This window comes from Poecilia latipinna, unplaced genomic scaffold, assembly GCF_001443285.1.
Source record: "Poecilia latipinna isolate Pla-1442-1.1 unplaced genomic scaffold, P_latipinna-1.0 Scaffold3804, whole genome shotgun sequence".
NCBI lineage: Eukaryota > Metazoa > Chordata > Actinopteri > Cyprinodontiformes > Poeciliidae > Poecilia > Poecilia latipinna.
The window spans coordinates 2,059-15,748 of NW_015116420.1; the positions used below are offsets into that span (position 1 = coordinate 2,059).

A 13,690-nucleotide genomic window follows, 5' to 3' on the forward strand; every position below is an offset into this window, starting at 1 on the left:
TTTAATTTCAAATACTTTTCAGAACATAAGAACATTATTGCTACCTTATAGTAGAAGCACAGACTATCGCAAAGCATGCAAATAGTAATGTAGAGGTCATCAGTAACTCTGATGTTCGCCTCTGAGGATTAATAATCCAGTCACATCATTTATGACATTATTTTTGCAAATTAGTGACATTATGACTTTAACTGTGAGCTAGTTCACAACCAAAACTGTGGCTGTGATCCATGATTGGCAGATTATACACTGAAAAATTATATTTTGTTCTTCTAATTTATTAAATGCATAAAACCAAAACAAAAAAAAACAACATATTTTTCAGTCTATAAAAGTCAATAAACAGCATGGACTCTGATGCTTTGTCACAATCACATACAGATTAGGGAAATTAAATTCATCCATCCACCAAAGAAGCACCTTTTTCTCCTTTTATGTGCTATAGAAAGTTGAATAATGTTACTTAATGTTAGACGTTTAAAACAAAAAACATCAAAATCTGCACTTCAGTTCTTAAAGAAAACCACAAATCAGTCGAAGGTTTTCTTCGCTCACATCTTCACTGCTTAGTCACTCTGACTTAAAGGAGCTCTGCCTTTTAAAGGTCTCGTTTCTATAAATTCATTTGAACTTTTATTGTTTCCTGGTATCTTCAGTAACCTGAGTTTGCAGATTACCTCACCACCTGTTACTCATCTCTCGCTTACCTCCTCTCACCTAATCATTTCTCCCAGTAAAAATAGCCCCTGTTAGTCATTCACTTTGTCAGATCCTCAACCATTTTCTCTGGCTGTTTTAGACTTTTAACTTTTACGTTTGATCTGCTGGACTTTCTGCTCCTGCAGCAGAAAAATGATTGAATCAGTCACGACACAGACATGATTATTGGGTTGACAATAATTACTGTCAGGAGAGGGGAATATCCACTATAGTGATGACTTTGTCTCTAAGGGAGAGCCCATGCTCCCTGTGGGAACAGCGCATTCATGAGGTTGATTGACAGCGCTAAGATCCTCCTCCTGGCTCTGATTGGTTGTTTCTGACTGGGAGCGATGCATTTATTTTTTATTTTATTTTATTTTTTTCACATTTTATCTGTCTTGTGTTATACTGAGACGACACAGTGGCAGTTTTAATAAAAATGTAAAAAGAAGAAATTTAAAAGACTACTTTTATTAGTTGCATACTGCAGCTTTAAGACAGAGAAGGACTGGGGTGGTTTACCTCATTTTGGTCAATATAATCCCCACCTCACTAAGGTGGAGGAGTTTGAGTATCCTTATAATCCTGGGAGTTTTTCCCTCCTAGTTGTTTATATAATTGCAAATTAACCCGAGCGGAGGAGTTAGGATATAGAAAAACAAAGTCAGGAGAAACTGGGAATGGAGTAACAGGGCTTGAAAAGTTAGGCTGCTTTTTTCCTATCACCTTAATTTCACCTGGTGGTCCGGTCTTTGATTCTGGGGTTCGCCCACAGAATCAACTGAGCTCAGCCCAAAAGGATAAGAGCTGATTTAGTCCACATAGACCCAGCATCTGCTGGGAGCTGCATCAAGGGTGGTAGAGAAGGGCGGCGGTCAGTTTTCTCAATTGTGTTTTGAAGAGGATTTATTTGCTTTAATTGTACCGTACCTGGGAGGTCCAAATTACAGAACAGCGTGTGAATACATGAATTATGTAATCTGCATTGCTCAACATTTAAAGGTTTTATTTTTGCTGTGAACTACACCTTATCACTAGAGCAATGTTTTACAAACTAACCAAAGAGGTGCTGCAAAAGAAAAAAACAAAAAAAACTTAGTTTTGTGGAAAATTATGATCAAAGTTAGCAAACAGTGATGGCCGTATAGCACGGAGAGAGATTAGAGCTAAATTATCTGAGGGCTACAATAGTCAACAATTAGTAATAAATATAAAAGGCCTTCCTTTAATGACTTTAAGCCGTCTGCACAGGACATCACTAGTCAGTCAAACTCCTGTCCTGGAAAATAAAACTTTGGTTTGCTTACTTGGAAGAATGAGCTAATAACGAAGGTTTCTGAAAGTGTTTTTCTTGTGGAACTGATAACGGAGGTTTCAGTGAACATGTTTTTCTTCTTTGTCCAACCAAAACGCCTTTGAACCGGGTTTGATTTAGGGACAGAGGTACCAATTAACCAGAGATGGGAGAAACTGAGAGAAACTCCCTCCAGGAGAGAGACGGGTGGAAGGCACCACCGTGTGCATGACTGAAAGATATGTAAGCTGAATTGTATGTTTAAAGTTTCACTTCTTCTCTCTTGCTTTTCTTTTCTCACACGCTGATCTCTGATACTTACTCTGATTTTCTAAAGAAAATATCTAAAGACTCTGATTGAGTCAGTGTTTCGCTCTCTCCCAAAACGAGAAAGATTTTTCCTAAACACTCCTCTGTTCTAATCTTTGGACACTTTTCTTTCAGTTTCTTTCACTTTTAGGTGATTGCAAAAAGTTTTTCAGGCATAATTTTGTCAACAATCACTTTGCAAGAGGTAGTTTCAAGAATTTGCTTCGTATTTTATCGTGTTTGGTGGCTGATTTTCTGCCGTGGCAGGTGGCTGAGCTGCAGAGTGAGTCCTTCACCTGGATCTGTTTGTCTTAGAGACATTTGCTCCTGATTAGGCACTAAATAAACTGAACTGAAATGTTTAAAACGATGCCCACCTCCAGCTGCAGCAAACATTCCTGAGATAATGACGCTTTCTTCTGGATTCGCTCTCTTCTAAACCCTCTCAAGTTTACAACTAACATAACGTTTCCCATCAGAGCCGTAAAAATGTAACCATGCAACATCTGACCTGGAATTGTTTCTTTTTCACTCTTCACTGCCTTGAGATGACTTCATCGACTTCATTTAAAAAAAAAAAAAAAATGATAAAAGTGTGTGTGCAGATGTTGGCTCTCACCCCGACAAGCGTAGTTGGAGGACCAGTGCTTGCTGGCCATGCACACCACCTCCGTGTTCTGGGATTCGTAACCCCTTTTGCAGCGGATTTTACACCGCGTCCCCATCACGTTCCTGTAGTGCTCCCCTCTGGGCGTGCGGCAGCTCGCATCACCGTGCTTCAGCTTAATGGGCGCGCACCACGGGGTTCCTGGGAGCAGGGGGAAAAAAATAAAAAGATAAAAAGACAGGGCACTGGGTGCATCAAAGCAGGTACATGACTTGGCCTTTCAGCTGGAGAAGCTCAATAGGAAGCACTTACCTGCAGGCTGCAAAAGCTTAGGAAGAGTTTCTTTACCAAAGGAAAAGCAGAGAGAGGAAAGCCACCTATCTGCATGAGCACAGGCAGATATGGTGGATTTCTCATTACCTTCTCTGTGACTTCCAATCATCCAAAAGTGTCTCGGGAGAGGGATCAGAAGATGGCTTCACCCGAAGAAAAGGTGTGTGAAGAGCTCTTACGGCTGTTAGAAGATAGCTGGAAAAGTCTCTCTTTGTTAACACCACTGCTGAATTATAGGTATTCACGCCTTTTCTACGTGATTTACATCACTTCAATCTAATAGTTCAGAATTCAAATTAAAGTTGGTTTTCATTGCAGACCGCATATTTATCATGAATCGGTGATTTTCATCTCAGTTGTGAGACGAAGGGTGTACTTTCACAAACATTAAATGAGTCTCTTTCTGCTAGTCCATGTCTAGAAAGCTGTTTAGAAGGAAAAAAAAAAAAAACCTTCCTGTCTGTCGCCAAGATTTGCAGGGTCATGGCTTTCTTATTTCAATACAGGAAAAATAAAAGTCTGCAGTTTATTTCCTGCTGGCTCAGGACAAACACACATATCAGCTCAGCTGGAGAGGAGAGAGGAGACACAAGGCTCGGGCTTAAGGCCATTTCTAATAAAAACGACGGTCCAGCCTCCCTTACTCTTACTCTGTGGATATGAGTGGTGATGGTGTTTCCACAGCCACTGAGCAAAAAGAAAACAATATTTAAACTTTAACACGAGGGGAGGGTTTTATTTGGCCAGGATGACTATAACGTCAAATCTAAAGTTTGAATGGCAAAGATGGCCGAAGCAAATGTTTAATTTGAAATAAAATGCTCCTCTTTAAATCCTGTGCTTTATTGTCTACTAAATGTAACAGCTCTTTCTAGCCTTTGTTGCAACAAGCCGCAACCAAAAGTTTGAGATAACTGAGATCAGTGTGGATGGATTTTAATTCAGATACGTTGGAAGGTTTTCAAACACATCGGCCTATTTGAGGTAATGCCACAGCATCTCAAACAAATTTAAGTCTAGACTTTGACTAGGCCACTCTAAAACCTTGATTTGGACTTTAATATTCAGAAGTCTGTTTGCTGATGTGATTTCAATCACCATCTTGCTGCACTAACCAGTTTTGCGTGAGCCTAAGGTCACAAACTAATGCCTGATTCCCTGCTGGGAATCAGAAGACATGGTTCAATTAAAATACATTTTTTTCTAAATCAGAAATCAGCCTCAGTCCATCACAGCAGCACCATCTTCGACTATCAGCATGATGTTCTTTTCCATCAGGTTTTTGTGGGAAATGTGCAACAGGCCCTTTCTGTTCTTTGTTGTTGGTTTTCACCATGAATGCTCTTTTTGCTCAGTCCTTTCTTGTTGTTGAACTTTATTCACAGACTTTATTAGCTGATAAAAGTCAGGCCTGCACTGCTTCAGATGTTGCTGTGGAGGGGGTCAGTGATCCGTTTGACGTAGTTTTGTACATCAAGAGCTTCTTGGAAGATTCACCACAGTCCCGTGTTTTCTCCATGTGAGGACAATGGCCTTCATTGTGTTTGAAAATGTTTTTATAACCCTTTCCAGACTAAAAGATGGCAGTGATTTTGTTTCTAATCTGTCTTGACATTTCACTTGATTAGAGCACGATGCGTTTCTTTTTGACCACTTTATGCTGTCATGCCGGTTCTGTGTGATTTCTTGATTCTGCTGGTTTGGCAGTGATCAGATCTGGGTGTAAATTGAACCAAAAAAATTTAATAATCAAATGTTTATTGTTGATCCGGCTTACTGTTGTCATTTCTGCTTATTTGTATGTGTCTTTGAATCTCCTTTTCACTATAGGTTTCAGAAAAATAACTGGGTAGGTACGTTTTAAAGAGCACAACCTTTTGTAAAAATAAACAAAAAAATGTACTTGACCTCTGAGGTTCTGCTTATATTTCCACATGTATGCATTTTTATTTATTTATTTATTTTTTTTTTTTTCAGAATAGTCACCTTTATATCTACGAGAATACCAGTCCTCGTCGTCTCCGTAACCATAGTGCCCTGACCCTGAAAGTGAAAGAAAAAAAAAGAGAAAGCTACTACAAAGAACTACTCCAAAAAGAGCACAAGATCAGATGTTGAGCAATCCCTTAAAGCTTTTCCCTGGACTCATCAGGGAAATGACTGCTGCTGCTGCAAAGCAGACAAAACAAGCAGGGAAATCTTGCTCAACTTTCCATTTTAATCAGACTGCAGGGGGGATCTTCTGGACACAAAAGCGCAAAGAATGAATTTCCAAACGATCTTGTTTCCTCTAATAAATAAACATTTTTAGTGAAAATATTCATTCTGAAGCCCCCCTTGCTAGTCCTGATGCAAATGGGAAAAGTTCTGCTATTACACAACTGGAGTTGAAGTTGAAACCAGATGTTGACAGATGCTGTATGAAAGATACATCACCTTTTCTTTTCCTCGCTGTCTAATATTAAGTCAGAGTGAAACTTATATGTTGTAGGTGAGTTTAAAATGTTCTAAATGCCAGAATAACAAAACGTAGACTATTTATTTGATCACTTTCTTTGAATTCAGAAGTTTTTAGACACTGTAGCAATACTGATGAGCATTTAGAAAAACCCACAAATATAATATAGTAGGTTAAGTGATAAAATACCAACTAAGAGACATGGAGCCAACAAATCAAATTTGCTGCTTTCTTCAGGGATATCTTGGAAAAATCAGCCAATCAAGTGAGCAAAACCTAATTCTTGTAGAAATATCCTGTAGCAAGCACGTTTGGCAAACAAAAATGGCAGAATCACTTTGTTTTGTGAGAGTTTTTTTTTTTTTGTCCTGCAGGAGAAACTGGTCCACTTTTTAAAGCAAGTGCTATTACGATGGAAGAACGTTAAGTGGAGACACTGAAGTGACGTCTCAAGACATCAAGCAGGAAAGAACCTTTTCCACCAAACTGGTTCCAGTGCTTTACTGGTGCTCTGGCTGCATGTTCTTCAAAACACCTCCAAGTTCTCAGATGCTTTATGTTGTTTAATTTTTGCTCCAAACAATGACACTAAAAACTTAAATGAGAATGTCTCTGAACGTCCTTTAGCTTATTTTAAATCACCCTTCATGCAGGTTAGTATTTTTTTACTGGAAGACCAATATTCCAGAAACATTTGTAAGAAGATTGTGTAAATTCATAAAAATTCAGAATGTCCCACAGTTTAACAGGATATCGCACAAAATGCAAAAGAAATGAATACTAACTTATGAATTTAAATAAGGTTACAAATATATCTGAGACTGATTCAATTCATTATTCTGGCATTTAGCAAATAGAAAGAATTACCGTAATCCTACTTGGCCTAAAGCAGGAAGAAATTATTCTGATTTAATCTTGGACAACAAGAAAAAACACTATGTCTCTTTGCTACGTCAGAGAGACATAGCATGTACAAGTAAATGTAAAGCATATACAAGTGTTAGATTTCAACTTCATACCTACCACAGACCGTTCTGAGACACCTTCAACTGGGAACACAATCACTGAAAGGGAGCAACCGATAAAGACATTTCTCACGGCTGTTTGGCCGCTGGAGGACACATTTGAGAGGCAGCGGTGAAAGATAAGAGTGAGAGGAAATGAGAGAGGAAAACTGTTTTCAGAAACAGTGGTTGAGGGGGCAGATGAAGGAAACACGAATAAGAAGATATTGGTACGGAAGGAGTTAAATTAGTGAGGTGGAGTGAAGTGTAGAGTGAATATGGTCTCTGTGCTGCAGGACTCATAAGAGAGAAAGGTGTTCGGCCCCACTCTGCTTCCAGGCAGTGAGCTAATCTGCTTTCCTCCACCCGATTTCACGGCTTTTCTGCAGGTTTACCGGAGACCTCTCTGGGTCAAAGTGCAGCCAATCACACAAGTTTATATTTCCACCCATCGTAGGACTTTGCATTGATCCATTTTAGTAACTGTGCTTGTGCCTAGCTCAGATATTTTCCCTAACTCTAACCAGTATATTCCTAACCCCAACTTTAACCAAAACATAATCCACACCATTCACACTGGTGACTTTGGGCCCCATAAGGAGCAGTGGGTCCTCACAATGTAGTACTTGCTGGAAACATGGGCCTGAAATGCTGTGACAGAAACACACTCACACACTCTTTCCATCCTTTGAGGTTTTCATAGCGGCATGAACTTCATGGTGAAGACCCAGTTACTGAGTCAGACTTATAGCTGGCTAATGGGGAAACTACTGCAAAGTATCTGCTTTGTGATGCAGCAAACAAGGGAGGTATAAAAGTCCAGTTGTACAGTGGGTGGTGCAGCTGTGTGTTTGCATGTGTTCGCAGTTTAAATGAAAACCACTCGGAGCTGAAAGAGTCCAAACCGGATCTAATAATGATAAACATCAGTCGATTTATTGTTCTCTAAACTGCCTTCCTACATTACATTTTCTGTGTGCTTTAGCATCGAAACCACATAAAATACACATGCATGGTGTCTGTCAAGTATAAATATATTGTTGACATGAAGTCCTGACACTCGAAACATGATATCAAAGTTTATATTGCATCTATGAACCGATATGCTCCACTTAATACTGTCACTCATTGCTGAACTATACAAAAAGAATAAATCTTTTTTTGATTTTCACTTTGAGTATTTTGCAGTCGGAGCTGGCCAGTCATTGGATGAGGAGAATGGCTCATCCTGGAAAGGTTGCAAGTCCAACACATGGAAACACAACCAGGCTCACTCACGCACGTAGACGTGACGTGAACCCATTTTCCTGTTTCCACTCGAGTCCATTCTGTACCGAGTCTAATTGCTATTCGCACTCTCTCCAACAGGTGGCGTGGGTTTGCCTGTGTTTGGATCTGCGTTGACACAGCAGCCAACAAAACATAGATTAAGTCCAGTTGATCCCGTTCCTGCTTGTCCATAAATAGTTTCTACATTCTAATGAATTCAAGGCAAGTACGAGCAATCCGAGACTCCTCTTCATTCGTAGATTGTGAATCTGTCAGGATGATGAAGAAGAAATGAGCTGCCAGCATCAACTTCCTGTCCGTCTCTCCTACATCAAAGGAGTTGCTAGTGCAATCTCTGCCAAATCTTTAAGTGTGCTGGAGCAGAAGGAGCTTTTTCCTCCCCATCCTCCTGAAGTGACCACAGTTAAAATAACAGAGCCCGATTTTCAATTAGCTGCTCTTTTGGGGATTTTAATGCGAACCATCAAACTCTTTCAGACGTTGGAAAGAGTTTGTTCTGGTTAAATGTGTAAGCATTTAACCAGAACCAGAAGGTGCCAAATCCAACGTTGGTACCTAAATTAGCACGCCGTTTATTCAGCCTTTAAAAAGTTTTTTTTTTTTTTTTTTTTTCCATCCTTTAGCAATTTGTCAGCCTGGTCACTGTTAAGGTAAAAATGGGTATTTTATAGAGGTGGGATGAATACTTTTTGCTCCGTCTGCAAAATACTTAGAGCCCATTTTTACACAGATTTGCTTTGTTCCTTAAATGTCTTGTTATACTGAAGGATGGCGCTCGTTCATTATGCTCTAAGAAATGTGGGAAGTCGTCACAGAACAGCTGTGTTTTAAATGAGAGTAAATTACACACAGGCGGGCTGTGTTTACTAATTACACGTATGAAGTGAATTGATTTGGTTGCACTGGGTTTATTTTTGGAAACAAAGTAAAGAGGGCAGGATGCAAATGCAAAACGTCAGATTTTATTTGTACAAAATTAAATTAATCAACCCGGTATCTTTTTATTCCACTTCATAACAATGCATTTTGTGTTGGTGCATTGAAAAAACTTCCATTACATGACATGAATTTGTAGCGTAACAAAACATCAATTGTTAATGGGTGTGGGAAATTGCAATTGCAGTGCCAGCAACAAAATTAATAATATGTATGAAGAAGAATCTTCTTTTTTTTAGTTATTTTTCTCAAAGTGTTTGGGAGTAAGTTTTGCTGCAAGTAATATAGCAAGAGTATTAATTTCTTATTTTTACCTGGTCAATAATAAACAAAACACCAAATATTTTAATAAAAGAAACAATGTATTGTTTTAAAGGGATAACATGTCAAGCACTTCAATCATTATGTGGGTTGATTGTTCTGAATTTTCTTCTATTTCCCTTCATTTTACATCATGAACATGATTCAGTGTTTCTTTAACGGCTCTTGCTTCACTGAGCCAACTTTTATGATGGATGCTCCAAAGTCTGTCTTTGAGGGTTTGCCTGTTTGCCATATATATATCATGAAAACAGCAAAACTCCATTAACAATATCCTATTTGCTTCTTCGCTGTCCAAACAAGCTGCAATAATCATTCAATAATACCTTGGGGTTGCTGAAAATTTTCTTTAAGCATTTTTGCAGGACAATATACCTAAATGAAGTCAGCATCGCAATACTAGTGTGCATAGTAGCGCAGTTGCAGCAGACTGCAATATTTGGGAGGACATACTGTGTATTTCAAATGTCATGCAAGCAGATTCTGCGTATTTGGCTGGCTGATTGAACTCTCCCTGCCCACGAGGCAAAGAAGGAAAATATGGGTAGATCTTGATTGATGTATCATTTTTCCTTCCACTTCACAGCTGTGCACTATTTTTCTGTAGCTCTACCAAGCAGACCCCCCCCCCGACCCCCCCAAGGTATAATTAATTTAAAATTTTTGTAACCATTGTTGCCTAAAAAGAGGGGGAAGCATTTGTTAAGAAAATCTCTACATCCCAGCCTGTGTACTCAGGCGGCCACAAGCTGCTAATGAAAGACATAACTTACCACCAACACAAACCCTGACTGCCCCCTGTAAAATAAACCCCTCATTAATCCAAACACACATTTACACAAGTACAGACTGGAGTCCCGGGGACTTGATGAGCAGTTTTTAAGTCTGTCTGGGTGTCTTCATGTTGCAACCTGTATGATCTGACAGTGGTGGTGAGCTGCTTCCCAACCATCTACAAGTTCATAACCACTGCTGCTGCTGCTGCTCACGTTCACACACGCACACACTGAACTCCTTTCATACACTGGAAGTGACTTCTGGAGTGACTTCATCTGCTGCAGGCTCCACCATTTGTCTCTCTGGAAAGCTTGTATGCTTTCCTATGTTTAATGCATGAAACATGTAATTATGTTTTATGCTTAAATGATAAAAAAAAAAGATGCTCAGGCGTGACAAAGAGAGATAGGAAAAGCTAATTAACAGAAGTGCGAGCCGTCTAATTACTGCTGCAGAGAAATGCTAAGACTAATGAGGCTTTCCAAGAGAAAAATACTTGTTCTATAAAATGCTGCATGAGGATGTATGCGGAAATATTCTTTGTTTGAATTAGAAATCGCTTTCTTACTGTCTGTGATAAATAAAAAAAAAAGTGTGAACAGTGGGAATAAAAAGGCTGAAAGAGTGGAGCCACAGACCTGAGCTCTATGCAGAACGTCCCCCAGATGCACACTGCACTCCCCCCCGCTTTCCACCCCCAGCTTCCACGTAAACACACCCGCGGTTCACCAAACTCAGACCCCCGATCACACGGCCGCAAAAAGCCCCCCACAATCTGTCCAGCTCTGAGCCAAAGCTACCGGCGCTTCACATTTTCCCCTCCAGGCAGTGAGGAGATAAGCTAGTGGGTCATTTGTGGATCATTCTTCCTCTCTCTCTCTCTCTCTCTGTCTCTCTCAGCAGGGTTTGTGAAACGTTGAGTCAGCTCTTACCTTCATATCCGGAGCAGAGACAGAACTGGACGAGCAGGAGAGCCAGTGGCCACAGCTCCATGTCAGGACGGGCGATTTTTAACGTGCAGGCAGGAGGAGGACAGCTTGCAAAGAAAACTCTCAGCGCATTCCTGCTTTTTCCAAAGAGCCCGCCTCTTGCTCCAGAAACAAGGGAGGATTCTCTTTACAGCAGGCAGGGCATCCACCGGCGTTGAGTCAGGGGCCAGGGGTAAAGACGTGGGGCGGAGGGGGGGGGGGGGTTATCTGAGAGAGCCAGGGCCTGACGTGAACAACAACACATTCAGCTGCAATGCAGCAATAAATCTAGAGTCTAAACACAGAAACAAGTTTAGGATTATTTATGACTATTATTACATTCAAAAAATATGATTTTTTTTTTTTCTGAGTCAGTCAAGCCCAAAAGTATTCATACCCCTGGCAGATTTAGATTTAACCATTCAACAAAGAAGATGATTTCTGATAGGAAGACAGGCATCCCTCAGGGGAAAATAAACTCCCTTTTTAATGGCCGAACAGCTTTTTGAACATTTCCACAGGTATTTTGACAGTTTATGCTTACACAAGGAGAACTCCTTGAGGCAGACCTTGTCATCTCTTTTCTTCCTTCACAGAAGGACAGTTCTGGGCTCCAAAATGTTAACATTACTTCCAGTCAAAAAAAAAAAAAAAAGTTCTCAAAATTAAAGGATTGCTTTATATTTGAACTCCACAATTTTTTTTGCAATTTAAAAAGGAGCACAACATGCATTTTTGGTCAGCTTTAACATCTCTGGTGTCATGCACAAAATCCCTGCTTGCTAATAACATCATGTCCTTCATGTCCGCTCCTGAGATACGTCTTGGTCACAAACAGTAGGGGAAAGTTAACTTACAAAAAAATCAGCAAAATTATTAGTATGTCATGTTTAAATAACACAGTGAAGACATCCTTAGGCCTAACAATACAAATAATTTTGAAATGAACTGCATGACAAAAGGCGGATCCATATCAGCTTCTTTTTAGTTTCAGACTCAGAGCTTTGCAAAAATATCACATTCAATATCAGCCACATTTTGTCACAGTCCATGCAAAAACGTAAGTGCATTTTATTGATAATTAGCACATTTATGAGGTTGTCATTCTGAGTCAAGTTTATCTTTTTATCTTTGTTTCTGTCAAGGCGTGCGCAGCTGATTTTATTTTATCTTTTTACAAATTCGCCTCCTCTGAAGATCCTTCTTTTACTGCATTTTCTTTACCTGCCTGCTTCCTGAGCTTCAGACAGCGTTCGACAATAGGAACATGACTAATCATGCAGGGAAAGTGAAGTGACTAAAATAACTTTACATCAAGCGGACAGGAACGGAAGGAGTACACAAGAAGCAATCAGGCAAGAGAAAACAACTTTACGGTTCTTTTACAGAAATGAGCCTGCAGCTTTATTATGAACACGCAGCTCTGATTTGTTTTCTTACACCAATTCTTTCGCATAGTAGATGCTCTACTATAACTGAGCTGAAATAGCAAGCAGTAAAAGCAGCAAATAAAATAGAAAAGGTGGAGATCTTATCAGCAGAACATTGGAACAATACCAGTGTTTCATATGTCAAATGTTTTTTGATTTAGAAAAAAAGTAACTTTCACTTTAATAACCTGAAATTACTTCAACTGCACTTACTGCAACATCGTGCAGTGAATTAAGTTTGAGACAATCCTACATTAAAAACCACAGTGCTGACTACAGCATCAACTATTTATCACAAGTGCATCCTAATAAATTAAGTTTATATAAAATGTATATTTGTTTCAGTAATATAGTTTAAAAAGTGAAATTCAAGTTTATTATGGATTCATAACACAAAGTCATTTTAAGAATTCACTTCTTCAAGCTGAGGATTAACCCAAAGCCCAAAATTCACTTTCTTGGAATGGTACATAAAATCAGGAGTTTTGATTTAGAAATAAAATATAATAAATATTAGTATATATATTGTAATATCTGTTCATATAGTATATATAATAATCTTGTCTGTCCAAGCATAAGCATGGAAAGTTATGTGGAAGGAAAATCTGATCAATTATCTTTAAAATTTCCAGAAATAAAGGCTAATGTGTAATGAATTTATGTTTTATGTGTTTTGCCCTTTGAATCAAATTGCTGAAATACGTTGATATTGTGATTTATTGAGAGAAAACTTAAGCAACGCACTACAGCCAGGCACATTCTGATGTATTGCTTGATTTTACTGTTTTCCTGGTTGTGTGTCATGTAGTGTAACACCAGCAACTGCAACTGATTGAGTTTGACTCGCAGTGAGGGTAATTATTGACTCAATGCATTTGGGCATTATTACAGTGCAATAATACTGACGTCCAGCAGGAGGCAGCAACATAACATGTTCAAAAAGTATCAACTTTCCTCACTAGAAAAAACAACAAAACTATTTCCTGCCTCTCCTCTGGAAAGTGAAAGTCCAAGATGGCCACAGACGAGTGTCCACCTTAAGGCATGGAAGCCCCAGTTCAGAAACCAGCATGTATCGCCATGGCAACAGTATCTGTGGCTGAGGCAGTAGGAGTCACTGCAGGTCCAGGTACTGAGGCAGAACGTCGGTCCAGAACTGCTTGGATTCTTCTGGTTTCTTCTCCTCTGCGTCTCTCTGTTTGCTCCTTGGAGCGGGTCTGGGAGCTTCTCTCCGTTTCCCTGAAGAAGAAGAAGAAGAAGA

The 13,690-nt window shown here is 39.4% G+C and overlaps 2 protein-coding genes across 2 annotated transcripts in view; both read right to left on the minus strand.

Annotated features, from left to right (window-relative positions):
* Positions 1 to 2,853: 2,853 nt before the first annotated feature.
* Positions 2,854 to 11,164, minus strand: LOC106941680 (sushi-repeat-containing protein SRPX-like). Its single transcript, XM_015024773.1, has 3 exons — positions 10,964 to 11,164; positions 5,232 to 5,288; positions 2,854 to 3,113 (listed from the first exon to the last, which is right to left on the minus strand). The coding sequence occupies exons 1-3, from the start codon at positions 11,022 to 11,024 to the stop codon at positions 2,869 to 2,871; spliced, it is 363 nt and encodes a 120-aa protein (XP_014880259.1). The 5' UTR covers positions 11,025 to 11,164; the 3' UTR covers positions 2,854 to 2,868.
* A 2,379-nt stretch (positions 11,165 to 13,543) lies between these two features.
* Positions 13,544 to 13,690, minus strand: part of LOC106941682 (X-linked retinitis pigmentosa GTPase regulator-like) — a 13,110-nt gene continuing 12,963 nt past the window's right edge. The window contains exon 14 of the mRNA XM_015024776.1: positions 13,544 to 13,668. Within this exon, the coding sequence (XP_014880262.1) occupies positions 13,544 to 13,668 (125 nt within the window). The remainder of the gene's footprint in view (positions 13,669 to 13,690) is intronic.

Excerpts from the sequence above, each read along its gene's own strand:
- LOC106941680 (XM_015024773.1), bottom strand. The coding sequence starts at position 11,024 with ATGGAGCTGTGGCCACTGGCTCTCCTGCTCGTCCAGTTCTGTCTCTGC. Across the intron at positions 5,289-10,963 it reads TCTCTGCTCCGGATATGAAG|GGTCAGGGCACTATGGTTAC; the intron begins GTAAGAGCTGAC and ends TTTCACTTTCAG. Across the intron at positions 3,114-5,231 it reads GTATTCTCGTAGATATAAAG|GAACCCCGTGGTGCGCGCCC; the intron begins GTGACTATTCTG and ends CCCTGCTCCCAG.